A 16,002-nucleotide genomic window follows, 5' to 3' on the forward strand; every position below is an offset into this window, starting at 1 on the left:
GGCGAAATGAAACAGCACTTTGGTCTCTTAGCAGAGGATCCAGTGGCTCTGCTGAGGTCAAACCCTGTCCCCGCCGCCTGGACAGTGGGAACAAGGTCTCCCAAAAGAGAATGGCCATGCCGTGTGTCCATGAGCCCCAGGGAGGCAGCTCCAATGAGAGCTGGGAGGGACCTTACACAGAAGGGAGTTGGCTCAACCCACTGGGCAAGAAGGACCCTGAGGAGGCGCCTTGGGTGGTCCCTGCCTTAGGAAGGAAGCCGAAAGGGGGGCTTACCACCTACCTCCCCTAGGGAGGAGATTCAGTCCCTGGCTGGTCCTGCAGAATTTGGTATCGACTTCAACAGGGAAAGAATCAGGTCTCTTTATATGCTGAATAGGATCTGTCATCTGATTATCTTGCCTGAAAAAAGTACAGGTGGTGCTTTACACCTTCAGTCTGGGCTGCAGAATCTTCCTAGGAAGGGTCCCAAGCCCTCGAGATGTGCTTTCTTGGAAGGTCAGTGTAGATGTCCACAACTGTCTAGCCCGGGTCTGGCCTGCTTGGCACTGTCCATAAGCAGCTGGCACTGTCCATAGGCAGCTCTGAGGCAAGAACAAACTGGAGGGGTTTCCTGCTTCCTTTTTGCCCTGGATCAGCTCCTGCAATCAGGCTGGAAGGCCTTCCTGCTGCTTTCTGTCCACCTTGTTGGGAATCCTAGTGACATAAACGCCAGAGTCGGCCACAGCTGGAGGGTGGGGATCCACCTCCAACCCTCACCACTTCAGGGCTCCAATGCCAGCAGAGCCACCCAAGATGCGGCTATCTCTGGCTGGAGGCTGCTGCTTCTGGCCTCATCCACCTGGCCCGACTACATCAGGGCGAGCAGGAGTAGGCAGAGGGATTAACAGACAGAGAGATTTCAAATAGGCAACCATTGTGGAGATTTCTCACATCCGGAGAGCTCCACATAGTGTGAAAAGGGTCTTCACCTTCATCTGACCTTCAGAAGACTCCCCCCTGGGAACCAAAAGGGAAACCGAGGCTCAGGGAGGGGAAGAAACACAGCACCCATTAAGATGAGGCTGAGCCAGAACCCAGTGCCAGGACTGGCTATAGATTCGGTGCTATGCATTCAAAGAAAAGAATCAAAAATTGGAATAACAGGTATCTAACATACCCCAGACAATGTTTAAACCATAAATGTCACACACTGTCCCCCCAGCTGGGGAGCACTTTCTCTTCCCCACCTGCCAGCTGTGCTGACTCACCCTTTTGGACCCAGTCTTTTGAACAGGGCGCATCAAGCCAACCTGAGCTGTCACCCATGATGTCCTCACCTTTATAAAGCACACACCTTTATTATGATTCCTCATAGGCACCTACGTGCTTGTCTCCTCTAAGATACTGTGGATTCTTTGAGAGCAGAGGTGAGTGTTTTTCATCTCTGAATCCAAAGCACAAGCAGAGGATGGGCACAGGGTAAATGCTCAGTAAATGTATGGTGAATGAAAAAGTAAATGTCTTCTTGCAAAACTTGCGGCCTCCATGTAATGGTCTAGTGCTTAAGCAAGGAGGTGGGAGCCTTCTCCTGGCCACTGGGGACAGGGCTCAGACACGCAGCACTTGCCAGACAGCACACTGTACCAGCACTGGGAAATGATGCTCTGACCCTGCAGGAGATGCCCTGGATGCAGAGCCGTCTGAGCAGGATCCTGCTCAGATCCTCTCCATCAGAGGATGCCCTCACCATGATGTCCCACTGCCAAGCAGGGAGCTGCTGGCAAGAGGCAGTTTACCAAAGACCCTGACCCAGCTAAGGGCCTTGAATGCCCCCTGGGCCCACCCCCAGCTGCTGTGAGGCCTCATGACTGCTGCTGCCGAGTCACAGCAGGGTTTCCCTGACAGTGTTCAAGGGACACTCTTGCAAGAGCGCTGTGAAGCAGCATCCTGTGATCAAACACATGGGAAATGCTACCAGTCATATCGACTCAATGGACATGAGTTTGAGCAAACTCTAGGAGATAGTGAAGGACAGGGAAGCCTGGTGTGCTGCAGCCTGGGTGGCAAAGAGTTGGACATGACTGAGCTACTGAACAATGACAGTATGACCCCCTTGAAGAGATTCCCCCATGTGTGGCGTTCTAAGGATTCTGAGGTGTATATAGCAAAAATTATGTGACTGGGTTTTGACCCAGTATCTGCCTAACCTATTAAATCCAGAGCCTCACCCCCACTGTCACATATACATTCCCTCTCCCTTTATTTTTTATTAAAAAAAAAAACCTGTTAACATTCTATGGAAATAGGGTTTCAAGGAACATACTTTGAGAAATGCTGATGGGTCACGTCATAGGGCCACCAGGAAGTGGGTGACAGTGGTCCAGAAAGGGTGCCAAGGATCTCTCACCAACCAGTCCACAAACTTCCTGGGAGGAAAAGACTGAGAACCACTGAGTTCAGTGAAAAAGACGAAGGAAGCAGCCGCTGTGAGCCTGTTTTCCCATCTGCCAAATGAGAATGAGCAGACTATATGTCTGGGGTCACTAGATGAGACCTTTGAGGTGTGCATTTGTGGAGAGCTGACCCCCAGCACAGCTCCTGCATGTCACACAGATCCAAACAAACTTACCCAAGTGACAGCTGTGCACAGGAGTGATTAAAAAGGGCAGGAGAACAGCAAAGAACGGACACAAAACCTCACAGCACCTAACTCAGGGGTCCACGTGTATTTTAGGGACAAACAACCCTACACATACTGATAGGCTCTGAAGATATGAATACATTAAAACCATGAGAATCCCTGGTGCCTCTAGCCCCAGGAGTCTATGAGAATCGGCAAAAGCATGGGCTCAGAAGCCCACTAGACCCAGGTCTCAGCCAGCTCCGCTCCTTCCCAGCTGGGGAACTGGCCTGCAGCTCCACTCCTCTGTGTCTGTGTCCCCAGCATTCAGGATGAGGTTAAACCATGCCAGCCCCCAGGCTGGTGATGAGGAGAGACGACACTGGAGTCCAGCAGCCGCACAAAATAGGTGCTCAATGATTGTGTCTCCTTAGAGAAGGTTGGGATGCGAGGAACATTTATAAAGGCATCTGTCAGTGATGTCTAAAACAAAACCTCTTTCTCCAGTCATGTGGGAAGTTGGCTTCTACAGGTGGGAAGATGAGAGGAGGAAGGAGGAATAGCACCTGCTGGATCAATGGATGGGAGGAAGAACACGATGAGACTCCGGGAAGCACGGTCATGACTGCCTTTGGCAGCCAGCAGAGGGGGAAGGGGCACTCGTGGCCAGGAGAGGGAGAGATGAGAAGCTGTACCTCCTAAGACCAGTATGCAGCCAAGCTGAGATCACAGTAAAGGTGACAACTCTGCAAAGGCTCCCACCCACTGTGCAGGTCCTACAGATCAGGTATTTGATGCACGCTGGCTCTAAGCACCAACAGAGAGGCCAAGTTACCTGACCCTGGCCACACAGCTGGCCAGCCATGGGGCTGGACCAGAACCCTGAGCCTGAGTCCAGGGCACACGCTCTTTCCACTTCTCTGTGCTCCCGCTCAGGACAGGACCATCCATTCACCTCTTCTCTTCCTGTCCGGGTCCTCAAGGGTGGGGACTGGATCTGACTCATCTCAGCACCCCCAGCACATGGCAGAAATGCAGCAAGTGTTGGTCAAATGAATTACATGCTTGAAAACATTTCAGAAACCTGTTGGACCTAAAATCAAAGTCCCTTTCCCAGAATATGACACAGTAGAAAACTACACTAGCTGATTCCCTCCGGAGGAATGTGGCTTGAGGAAAAATTCCAAATTCGCCTAGAAAATGTGAGCACCTAAGTCCTTCTACAATGTAATATTAAGAGTCTTCTGCTCCCGCTCAAAGTGGAAAAGCCCTACAGTGTTATGGGGTGAGCAGCGTGTAATATCAGAACATTGTCTTGCCTGACCACAGACAAGGAGACTGAAGGTCAGGAAGGAAAAGAGATTCCTCAAGGTGACACCTTGGGCCTCCCCCTTTTTCCTGTATAAAAGGCTGCCTCTGAAAGAAAGAAAAATGCATTCAACATACACATCCTGAACAGCTGTTGTGTGTTGTCTGCAGCAGGTGCAGAGACGTGGTAAAGCAGAGTCATCACACAGAACAGTAAGGGGCCCCGGTGGCTGGAGGAGTGAGTTCTGTGTAAGGGAGCTGAGAAAGGCTTCATTTGATAGGCGACATTAGGGACCATTAGGGATATGTTAGAAGGTCTAAGGGAAGATATAGAAGAGTGGCTAATCTTGCCCCCAAATATGTGTTCCCCCATCTAAGTACAGAGTTCTGTATTGTGAGGCCACTACCTGAACAGTGACTACACTTCCCAGTCTCCTCTGCATCCAGGTGGGGCCACATGACTATGAGTGGTCGATGGGACATAAGATGGAGGAACCAATGGACTGTGAGCAGTTAAGAGCAAGACAGCTAAGAAATGGTTATATGCGTTCTTCACCATCCCCTTCCCCTCTGCCAGCCAGAAACAAAGACTCGGAAGCTCCCAGGAATGGCAGAGCCACAGATGAAAAGAGCAGGGTCCCTGAATCACCATGTGCTTCTGCCAAGCAGAAGCAGCCATACTGGACTTCATGGGAGAATAAGTCTCTACCGTGTTGGACTTTTGTTACAGCAACAAGCATCACCAACTACTACAGCAAGGAGGGGAAATGGGTATTTCGGGACTAAGGCACAGTGGTGTGTCAAGGCATAGTGTGTTTCAGGGAATGGGGAAGGTCTGATGATGGTGGGAGCATCGGCCATGTGAAGAGGATATTGAGATTCAGAAAGCTCACGCTGCTGACCACAAGGAGGAGGGTCACGTACAGGGATTGTTTCCAGGGGCCCTGGTGTTGCTGGCGCTACTCTCGAAGGAAGAGTGGAAATTGTGAATGGTTTCCTGTAAAATCTGTCTCTCGCGTCCCTGTGGAGGAAATTGAAAACAGACACAGAAAGTCTTGTTAAACCTTTTAACCATTAATTCAGTTGACACAGTCCTGTTAACATTTAACTCATACTTGAAAAACCCATGGGCGTCTTGGGGAAAACAAATTACCTAATTGAAAGAGCACTGGGTTTAATAAAAACATTCTGAGTCAGCACCCACAAACACAGCATGCCAGGGCTGGAGAGCCCCCTAAGATACAGAGGTCCAATCTCCCAGAGGAGGATGGGCAGCAGAACCCAGAGAGCAGGCATGACTTATCCTGGGTCATTTGGCCCAGAAAGGACATCTCCTACCCTGCCCTGCTCTGCGCATATTTCCAGCCATCATATTTCCAGGGAATTTTCCAGGAGCCGAACTTTCTTATACAGACTCAGAGTCTGAACTGCCTTGACTCCCCCTTGTCCAAAAGATGACAGGTCTATCTCCATAGTGATTCACTTCTCACCCCATCCTTGCAGACTCCCCTCCTAAGTTGCCACCCTTTACACCACATTTTAAGACGGGAAAAGAAGGGGGGATGTGGACATTTCTTTAAGTCCAAAGAACATCTTCACTGAATACATAACTAAGAGGCAGTTATACACAGAGATTAATAACAGAGACTGGAATCAAACAGCCTGGGTTCAAATTCCAACCCCTCCCATTTACAAGCTGGGTTACCTTGAGCTAGGTACTTCATCTCTCTGCAACTTAATTTCTATAAAATGAAGATGATAATTGTAACTCAAAGGGTGCTGCTGACACTGGGCTGTGGGTGGGTAGCAGGAGGTTGGCATGTCCTGACCTCAGAGGGCACCAGTGTAAATTAAAAAAAAATTTTTTTTAACCAACAAATACATGTGGTCAAAATCTAAAGTAAAATAGGCAGCCAGTGGGAGTTTGCTGTATAACACAGGGAGCTCAACCCAGTGTTCTGTGAGAACCTAGAGGGGTGGGATGGGGTGGGAGATGGGAAGGAGGTTCAAGAGGGAGGGGACATATGCATGCCTGTGGCTGATTCATGATGACGTATGGCAGAAACCAGCACGATACTGTAAAGCAAGTATCCTTCAATAAATTTTTTAAAAAATAAAGCAAATAAAGTGAATAATCTCTGGAAAACTATTCCCTGCCAAGAGTAGGGGGGGGGGAACCTCTACCAAACATGACTAGACCTGAACCTTCCTCTTCTTTCATTTCCTGGACTGCCATTTCCAGATGCCCAAGCAGGGACCTCTACTGCTGATGAGGCTCCTGGACACCTGGAAGGGCAAGAGGAGTCTCCCTTCACACAGTCCATCCCAGACACCTGGAAAAGTGCGTTCAGGATTCCATCAACACACACCTAAAGGCTACGGGGCAAAAGTCAGAACATCAGAGGTGGGGTCAGAGGACCCCGAATCCCTACTCCACCACTCACTCTGTCCCAGGGGTGAGCCCATGCTGCTGAGTTTCTACATCTGTAATAGGGGGAAGGCATTGCATGCTGGTGCTGTGATGTGGCTCAGCCTAAGATAATGAATGGGCGTGACACTGTGCAAACTGCAGAGGGCTAAAAAATAAATAGAGGGGATGACAGCCATGTTATTATTAGACCACCTTAGCCTTAATTGCTTGAGAAATGAGGTCAGGGTGAGACAGGGTTCCAGCGCGCTCCTAACCTCAGGAGTGAGCCGTAGATGATGAAAACCATAATCGCTCCCTGCATCCACAGCTGATTGAAGATGATAATGATAATTGCCCTTTAAAAACCCCCGGCTTCAAAGGACCATCCAGATAATTCTCAAAAGAAAAAAGCAAATGGCCATTAAAAGTAGAAAAAAAAACCACATTCAGTCTATCTAGTAGTTAAAGAAATGCAAATTAACACAAGGCATACTTCTTGGCCTATCAAATTAATAAAAATTAAAAAGCAAATGGATAGTACCCAGTGTTGGCAAGGGTGCCCCTGGAACTTATATCCACAGCTGGTGCAGATGTTTACTAGCTCTTTCTGGAAGGTATTTCAGGATGACGTACTATGTACCTCGATTTAGACTTTTTGACTCCATAATTTCACTTTTTTTTTTTTTTTAAGATATCTATTCTGAGGAGATAATTAGAAAGGCTCATACACTAAGTTGCCCACTGCAGCACTATTTATAAAAGTTTGGAAGTCTACGTATCCAACAAGTAGGGATTAAAGAAAAATAATTTTAGTACATCCTAGCAAATTTATTTTATTATATTAAAAAAGAGTTCTTAATGACATGGGTAACTGCATATATTTAACATTAAATGCAGTAAGTAGAATATAAAATTATAGATTTAAATTGATCTCAGCCACATAAAGAAAAATACTCAGCACAAAACATTGCAGAGTGATCTTACCAAATACTAACAGTGTTGGCCTCTGGGTGTCTAGATTGTGATTCCTTTGTAAGTTCTTTTCCCCTTTCTGGTACTGCGTAAATTTAGTATAACTAATATACACAGCTTTGATAATCACAAAAAAACAGGAATGGAAAGAAGCAATGGCTTAGGACCAATTAAAGGTGAAACTCAGGCTATCATTTCTGGTTAACCTTCTCCAATATACCACTTGTTTGAAACTAACAAACTAATAAGCAGACTCTGCTTATTCGTAACTCGAATACTGAGGTGGGTTCATCAGGAAGTCAAATGGCTTACAGGCTGAGGGGCCACACTGCTTTGCTAATATTCATATGGCTGAGCCAGGTTTTGGGTGGATATTCATTAAAACAAATTTTTTTTTGGCTAAAATATTCAAACATTTTTGATTATGTAAGAAACACATTTTACATCACAACCCATGTAAATTGATGCAACTGAAACAAGCTTTAGTGTTCTTACCTGCAGAGAATGTTGATATTTTCTACTCTATTCTATTTCCCTTGTTAAAATGCTGCTCATGAACTACTGAAAAATTGATTCCACAAGCCCCCAGTGTGTTGTGGACTGCAGCTAGAAAGACATGGGGGCGAGGGAGCAAGGAGAGCTGGGCTTATCCTCTCCTACGTGTCCTAAGTTCTCAGATCCGTACAGAGTATTTGAACCACAGTGGGTACTCTCTTGGCCAAGGTTGGGTTTCAGAAGTAAAAGGATGAACGTTAGGAGAAGCTCATGCCCTGAAGCAATCAAAGAGACAGGAGTGGGGGTCAGGCAGGTCCAGCCCAGGAGAGAAGCGGCCCCAGGCATACAAAGAGCTCTTAGAAGCCACACTCAGTCTGAGAAATACTTTGCTCTTTCTAAGAAGCAGCACAAACTTGCAATGGTGACCTAGAGTAGGGAAGATACACTTGATTTTGTGACATTCAGCTTCTCCCAATCACATCTTTGCTCTCAGATACAGTTGATACACATGGTCCTCATTTCCACAGGATTCTGTCTGGCACAGCTGACCCTCCAATAACAGGGCTATTACAGCGATCGGTTCATATCAGCCCCTTCCCTTTGCACCAATCTCCATAGGGAATCGCTTGACTTTGCAGGGTGGACACTGCCTGTGGGGAGGACATGGATGTCTTGGCATGTTGGAAGCATCTGGGATCTTTCAGCTGGGAGGTGGTCAGCTGAGGGCCCCAAGGAAGATCACTATTATGGGTTAAATGTTTGTGTCCTGTTTAACCCCTCAAGTGATGGAAGGTGATTAGGATTAGGTGAGGTCATAAGGGTGGGGCTCCCGTGATGCCATCTGTGTCCCTAGGAGAAGAGATAAAGAGAGATTTTGCTTCTATTTTGGGCCACATGAGGAACTGAAAAGGTGGCTACATGCAACTTGGAAGAGGAGCCTCACCAAACTCAACTACTCTGGCACCCTGATCTTGGATTCCCAGTCTCCATACTGTGAGAATTAAACTTCAATTTATAAGCCACCCCATCTAAGGTACTTTGTTTTGCAGCCTGAACTATGACAATCACCAACAGCTGTTACTCTGCTTCTCTTGATGGGGCCCTGTAGTAAACAAGGAGAAGGGGGAGGCCAATGGATTTGAGAGAAAACTATAAAAAATGTCCTAGTCTCTACAGACTTTAAGAAAAATATCCTCCTTTGGAGTGGGGCTCAAGACGTCATATCATCCACTCTGAAGATGACTGTTAAGTTGCCTAAGATTTGCAGACCAACTCTGTGTGTATTCTTTTTGTGATTCTGGACCAAAGAGGCCATGGCCACAGATGGCAGAGGGGAGGTTCCAGAAATGCTGGCAGTTATCATCTACCAAGACTCAGACCCTGCTCCAATGACACCCAGCTCCGGTCTTTCCACGCCCTCTAAGGTCCTTACTGGCCCTCCATCTAGAAGCTCTTTTGTCCTTCATTTTTGACTGGTCTAGGCTTGGCTTTCCTCACCTCCATCCTCTCCTTGGCTCACGTGTCTGGCCTGTGCAGGCCTAAAGAAGGAAGGGTCCTAACTCCTGAGCTAGAGCCTCCTCACTATCACCCACCTTGTCCTCTCACACAAGCCTCTGTGTACTTGACTGGGTTACCCCCGACCACGCCGGGAGCTCCAATCTGTCCCCTCTGGCCTCCTCTCACACCAGGCTCCTTACGCTCCATGATTCAGCTACTTCTTTAGTTCTTTTCGTTAATTTTTTAAAACTTTTGGCCATACTGCACAGCGTGTGGGATCTTAGTTCCCTCACTAGGGACTGAACCCGTGCCTCCTGTAGTGAAACCCTGGAGTCGTAGGGACCACCAGGGAAGTCCCCTTTAGTTCTTTAAATACACCACACATGTCAGTGCAGCCCCTGTGCACATGTGCTTCCCTCTGCCTGTGGTTCTTCTCTTCCTTCAGATGGCGGCCCTCCTGCCCTTCTCCAGGGATGTCTTCCAGGCCCTTGCCTTACCAGGTCCCACCCTCTCTACAGGAGCTCTCACAGCACAGTTTGCCTCTCCTGTGCAGCTCTCCTGCCCTTCTCCAGGGATGTCTTCCAGGCCCTTGCCTTACCAGGCCCCACTCTCTCACTAGGAGCTCTCGCAGCACAATTCGCCTCTCCTGTGTTTGTGCATTACACCAAGACGGGACAGCACACAGGTCAGGACACCGACACTGGGTTCTAATCCTGGCTCTGCCACTTACTGACTGGGTGATTATGGGCAAGTTCTCTGACCTCTCTGTGCCTCAGTTCCCACATCTGTAAACTGGAACCAACTTCAGGGGCCTTCTGTGAGGGTAACATTAATGACTAGACGTGATGTGCTCAGAGCAGTGTTGGGCTCAGAGTGATTCTCCATGCTCAGCACTCACACATGGCAGAGAGTCAAAGGACAATTTTTTCATGAATAAATCAATGGTCGAAAGACTTTAGTGCTGGCTTCGGGTGATCCACCCACAGTAAGCCACCCTAAGGTTTCTGTTTCCTGGATGAACCCTTCCCAGCAGCCAATACCTGCCCACCTCCTGCCCTTCACGTCTAAGGGAAGAGCAGAAATGGTGCTGGTCTGGGAGTCAGGACTCACAGTCCCTCTCGGAGCCTCTGCTTCCCTCTCTGTAAAGTGAGCCAGTGAGTGTCCTGGACAGGTGAGCAGAATCAAGGAAGACACCTTACAGAGCAGAAAGAACACACAACAAAAACCTGCATGAAAACGCTCCGGCTCACAGACATGGGTAACAATGCCAAGCACAACATTTGGAGGGCCCACTTCACAGCCTTGATGTTGTTGGTTAGTCTCTAAGTCGTGTCTGACTCTTTTGTGACGCCATGGACTGTAGCCAGCTAGGCTGCTCTGTCCGTGGGATTTCCCATGCAAGAATACTGGCGTGGGTTGCCATTTCCTTCTCCAGGGGAATCTTCCTGACCCAAGGATTGAATCTGCATCTCCTGCACTGGCAGGCAGACTCTCTACCACTGAGCTAGCAGGGAAACCCACCCCACAGCCTACAGACAAGCAAAACAGCGATGACAACAACGGCGATAAAACCAGCCCCCATCCTGAGTGGCCTAGGGCCGGGTTGGGGAAGGGTGGCAGGACTGGCTGGAGGAGGAGCTGCCTCCATACAGATCCGCCCTCCCCATCCCCAGCTCTGCTCCTGGGCTGAACAGGGAAGTGTGAGGGTACCAGCCACCCAAATTAACTAAGGAAATGTACGTGAAGCGATCTGTGAATGACAAAATGCTACATGGATATTCACTTGCCATTGTCACTACAGGTCTGATCAATATTTTTGTGCCTACCCAGCAACATATAGGCAGAACCATAAAACAGTCACAATCTCTGACATAACCTCATGTTGTGGAACACAGCCTGAGGAACAAGACAACAGAAGAAAAAGCATAAAGGCAGAGAAGTCCACTCCGGTACTATTTATGATGGTAACATCCCATTATTGCCCAGCGAGTGAGGAGCGGTAAGGCAAAGTATGAAGAAGCCTCATGTAAGCAAGTATATTGGTTTGGCCAAAAACTTTGTTTGGGTTTTTCAGTAAGCTGCTATGGAATAAGAGACCAAAAAAAAAATCCAGCCCACAGTAGAAGAAAAGGCAGAAGGCAAAGGAATGTGAACAGCCCAAGAGCAACTGTACAGCTGCAGAGTGACCGGTGCCTCGCTTCTGTGTTTTGCTTGCTTTCTGCATATGTGCCTTTGGGTGGGGGCACTGCTAATCTTTAGCTTTAAAGCTGATGACAAAAGTGCAGGGTGCCAACAATAACAACAGTGACTGGCAGATCTCTGTGTGCCAGGTGCTCTGCTGAGCATCTCAGTCCTGGCAGTCAGCCCATCACCCCCACCCTCCAGAGCAGAAAGCTAGGCTCAGAGAGGGGTGCGACTTGCCCAGGGTCACTGTAAGTGGAAGAGCTGGGTCAGCCTGACTTGGGGGTCTGTCTTCATCAACTTCCACTGTGCTCCAGAGGGCAAAACTCAGCCCTGTGGGTTGAGATGATTAGAGGGAATATTTAAGCTGGATCTAAAGAGAAACCATCTTATGAGAAGAGAGGCCAGGAAAAGGAACAGACATACTGGAAGGTAGTGACCCACTGGCCTTGAGAAGTATGTGAGCAGGCCAGCCTCCACCAGGCATGTGGGGGAGACAAAATCAGACCATGAAGGTCCTTGGAACACCAGGGCCAAGGATCCTAGTGAAGCTCTCAGCTGTTTGAAACAGAAAAAAAAAAAAAAAAAGATTGGGAACAATACCTTGCCTGCATTCAGTTCAGAAATTGCTGCCAAAATCTGCTGCCTGGATCCATCTGTCTTAATACCCAGCTCCTTCAAGTCGCCGTCGGTGAGTGTGAGGAATGCTTCCATATCCACCTGGGGAGAGAGAGAGGGATTTGCTACCATCTGCTCGGTGCCACACCTCTTTTTTCCCAACCACAACCGGACTATCATGATTATGAGCTATTAGTGCTTATTAGTAGTGAATTAATGATGATTTACTACTTTCAATTCCTGGCTTTATGCTGAATGTTTATTTGAAAATATCATTAAAAATAAACTCTCCTCAGCTCTCACCCTGGAATTTTTAGAAGTGCATTCTGGAAAGACTCTGAAAACAAAGTAAGTAAGGGAAGTCTCTGAGACAGTAATCTGGGTGACCAGAGTGGTAGAAAGCCAAGTCCTGCTGATAGAAAGTTCATGGCAATGTTGCTGCACTTTGAATAGTATAGGATACTGTACAAAAAATATGAGTATATGGCGGTACTCACCGTGTTTACCCCTCAAGGACAAAAGAGATGCAGACTGTGGAAAGACAGAGTGAGAAGAGAAACAAGCAGAAGCAATAAAGGCAAGAAAGACAGTGGAGAACCGAGGCAGAGACGGGCTCAGAAAATGGGCATCTCAAAGCTGTTCGACCCCTGGTTTTTACCGGAGAAATGCTAACATTTCTGGCATCCCTGCCAGGGCCTCAGCTCCAGGAGAAGTTTCTCCCCTTTCTTTCAATTTTCATTTTACTTTCCTGGATTAAAAAAAGAATCTTGAACAAAGTTTGAGTCAGTGGGGAAGGGTCTGCTCCCGAACCCAACACCACGCTCTCTCTGAGACGCAGAGAGGGCCCCTGTGATAACGATAAGCTCCCTGCATCTCTCTGGGCTTTACAGATCACAAGACACTAACAGGCTGAAGGAACAGGTGGCGTGGTTTTGATGGAAAACACCTGCCCCCTGACCCTACTGGACACTCCCCTCCCCCCACCATCCCAGACCTGAGGCAGAGACCCCCCCCCCCCCCAGCCTGCGTGTGGGTCCCCGTGGCCAGCTCCTCAGAAAGCATGGAACACATGAAATAAAAGCACGCAGCCATCTGCAAACAGGAAAGATTGTTTTGACAAGAAAAACTGCCACTGAAGTTTAAGGCATCGAGAAGGTAGGAAGGACAGACTGGATAGGGCAGAAAAGCAAAAAAAAGGAAGAAAGTTGTGGCACCTCTGACTTCTTCTTGAACCAAAACACATACTCTTTAACTGGGTCTCAAGCTTGCTGGAGACAAGGAGGGATTCTCATGCTACATTAACTGTGACTGTTGTCATGTACTAAGCTGGGCAGTAGAATGTTCCAAAGCCAGTGACTGTACCCTGGTAGCTAATGGGCCCACTGAGGAGTTTTATTTCGCTGACAGTAAAAATTTTAACATCTTATTGAGATGTAATTCATTTACCATACAATTCACCCATTTAAAGTGTAAAACTCAATGACTTTTTAGTACAGAGTTATGTGATTGTCACCACACTTAATTTTAGAGCATTTTCATCACCCCAAAAAAGAAAACCCATACTCATTAGCAATCACTCCCATTCTCTCCTCCCCACATTCCCTGGCAACCACTAATCTACTTTCTGTCTGTACAGATTTGCCTATTCTGGACATTGCATATAAATGGAGTCATACCATATGTGGCCTTTCGTGACTAACTTCTTTCTCTTAGCACAGTGTCTTCAAGGCTCATCTGTTTTGTAGAGTGTATCAGTACTTCTTTCTTTTTAATGGCCAAGCTACATTCCAAGGTAGAGTGATAACACATTTTATTTACTCATTCATCAGTTGATGGGCATTTGGGCTATTTCTGTGTTTTAGCTATTATGAATAGTGTTGCTGTGAACACTGTGCAAATGTATGCTTTCAATTATTGTGGGTATATACCTACCTAGGAGTGGCATTACTGGGTCATATGGTAATTCTCTTCAACATTTTGAGAAACTGCCAAACTGCAGAACAGTAATTTTTAAAAATGTGATTGTGAGTGCTTTTAGGATTTTGAGTGAGAGCAAATAGGAACTCTCTTAGACTAATACAGACTCTTTATGTCCAGATACTTAACACAGATTCATTAGAATTTGCTTTTTACCTACTTTAAACCTAAAAACTGGCTAGGTAATCCCCTTCAACTACAGGAGAACAGAACAGACACAAACTTTACTACAGAGAGCAGAGCTCAAAATTACAAAATTTTATTATAACACAACAAGCCAGAAGGCCCCCAGGATTTCACTGTTATGAATGAACCAAATGTGCTGAACACAAATTCTATTTCTTCAGCCATCTCAACGAAAAAGATCAATCCAGGCTTAAAGAATGACAACCTACATATTTAGACAACTGTTTTATGCTAAGATTTAAATGGACACTCAAAAAGAGTATTCTTACCTCTTGCTCCTCAAAAATGGGCTGATATTTCTCAAGTGATAATTTCTTAAGGATTCCAGTCAGTTCATCTTCAAGAGGGAAAGAATGTAAAATAAAATATTTTAGAATTTGGTAAAATTGCCTCAAAAGTGATCTTCAAACTTCCATAAAGTCGTGGTAATCTTATTTCAAATGAAATTCTACAAGAAGCCCCGACATAGAAAGCAGATCTACACTGCACTCCTGGGGTGTGGCTGCAGGTGGGTCTCGAGCCACATGCTGGTCATACTCCTCCCTCAGGGCAGGCTCCCAGCATTCCCCAAACCCCAGATCGGGCTGTGAAGACAGAGGTGGGGAGCTTCATGGCTAGGCTGACTCTCCAATGGCTGCAACCACCAAGTTCTTCGAGTTCTAGCTTCTGGGCCTAAAACCCTGCACTCTATCCCAGAACAATTTTAAATTATGATTTCTCAGCTGCTGTTAGCTATACTTGGAATAAACACTAAGACTAACACCCCTCAGCTAGACAGAGAAAGACCTGGAGAGAATAGGCAGGTGGGCTTCAGAGTCAAGGTTTGGTTTAAGCACTTGGAGACTGTGGGCTTCCTGAAGAAAAGGCGGGTCTGAGTGGAACAGGAGAGCCAGATGGACCAGGGGAAAACAGAAGACCTGGGGTATCAAGTTATCAGAGCAGGGAGGGAGACAGGGAAGGAGACAAGATCAGCCTCTGGGGGGCTTAGAGAAACATCCATTCACACATTCAAAAGGAGTTTACCAGACTAGGCACTGGGGACTCAACAGGGACCAAAACAGACCACAAGCAAGCTGACAGGTCGGTAAGGAAAAACAGAGCAGGGTGGGACAGGTTGACAGAGGATGTGAGAATGCTGTTTTATAGAGGGTGGTCAGGGAAGGTCTCTCAGGAGGTGACATTTGAGCAGTAAATGAAGGAGTGAGCTGTGCAGATACCAAGGCGAAGAGCACCAGCAGCATCCAGGCAGAGAGAACCACAAGTGCAAAGGTCCTGGGAAGTGGGTGCAGCTTACAGAAGAGTGGACTGGAGGTTAGGTGGTCAGAGGTCCACTCATTCATCATCCAGCAAGGGCTACTGTGCCTACTATATGCTGGGAATGCAAGTACAGACAGGTCCCTGTGGTAAAGGAACTCAGTGCGACTGGGAAGATATACTGAAGGGGGCGATGGATGATGCCCCGTGCTCACCATCAGGCACCCTGTACTGGATACCCATTTGCTCTGAACAACCCCACATGGCAGACCCTGTTACTGCTCCCACTACAGACAAGGAAGTCACAGAAAGCTGGCACCATATCTTAGGTGAGATCACACCACTAGTCCACAGCACAGTGGGAATTCAAACCCAGTGGTTTAGCTACCAGGCCTGTGCCACACGCCACTTTGCCACCTCTCCCACAGGTGGTGAGCACATGGTGAAGGTCATGACTAAGGACAGAGAGGACAGCCGATCAGCCCAGGGGACCCGCAAAGCTTC

The 16,002-nt window shown here is 47.4% G+C and overlaps 1 protein-coding gene across 3 annotated transcripts in view; it reads right to left on the bottom strand.

Moving 5' to 3' along the window:
- Window positions 1-2,216: 2,216 nt before the first annotated feature.
- The window catches only part of ANKS6 (ankyrin repeat and sterile alpha motif domain containing 6), a 51,273-nt gene continuing 37,487 nt past the window's right edge, over window positions 2,217-16,002 (bottom strand). The window contains exons 13-16 of one of the 3 annotated variants that reach the window (XM_040238813.1): window positions 14,514-14,581; window positions 12,067-12,183; window positions 4,833-4,929; window positions 2,217-2,484 (exon numbers count right to left, since the gene is read on the bottom strand). In XM_040238813.1, the coding sequence (XP_040094747.1) occupies window positions 2,384-2,484; window positions 4,833-4,929; window positions 12,067-12,183; window positions 14,514-14,581 (383 nt within the window). In that variant the 3' untranslated portion in view covers window positions 2,217-2,383. Of the gene's footprint in view, window positions 2,485-2,677; window positions 3,170-4,832; window positions 4,930-12,066; window positions 12,184-14,513; window positions 14,582-16,002 lie in introns of those variants that run through there. The other 2 variants (XM_040238821.1, XM_040238831.1) reach the window with 2 other exon arrangements.

This window comes from Oryx dammah, unplaced genomic scaffold (assembly GCF_014754425.2).
Source record: "Oryx dammah isolate SB20612 unplaced genomic scaffold, SCBI_Odam_1.1 HiC_scaffold_1, whole genome shotgun sequence".
Lineage (NCBI taxonomy): Eukaryota > Metazoa > Chordata > Mammalia > Artiodactyla > Bovidae > Oryx > Oryx dammah.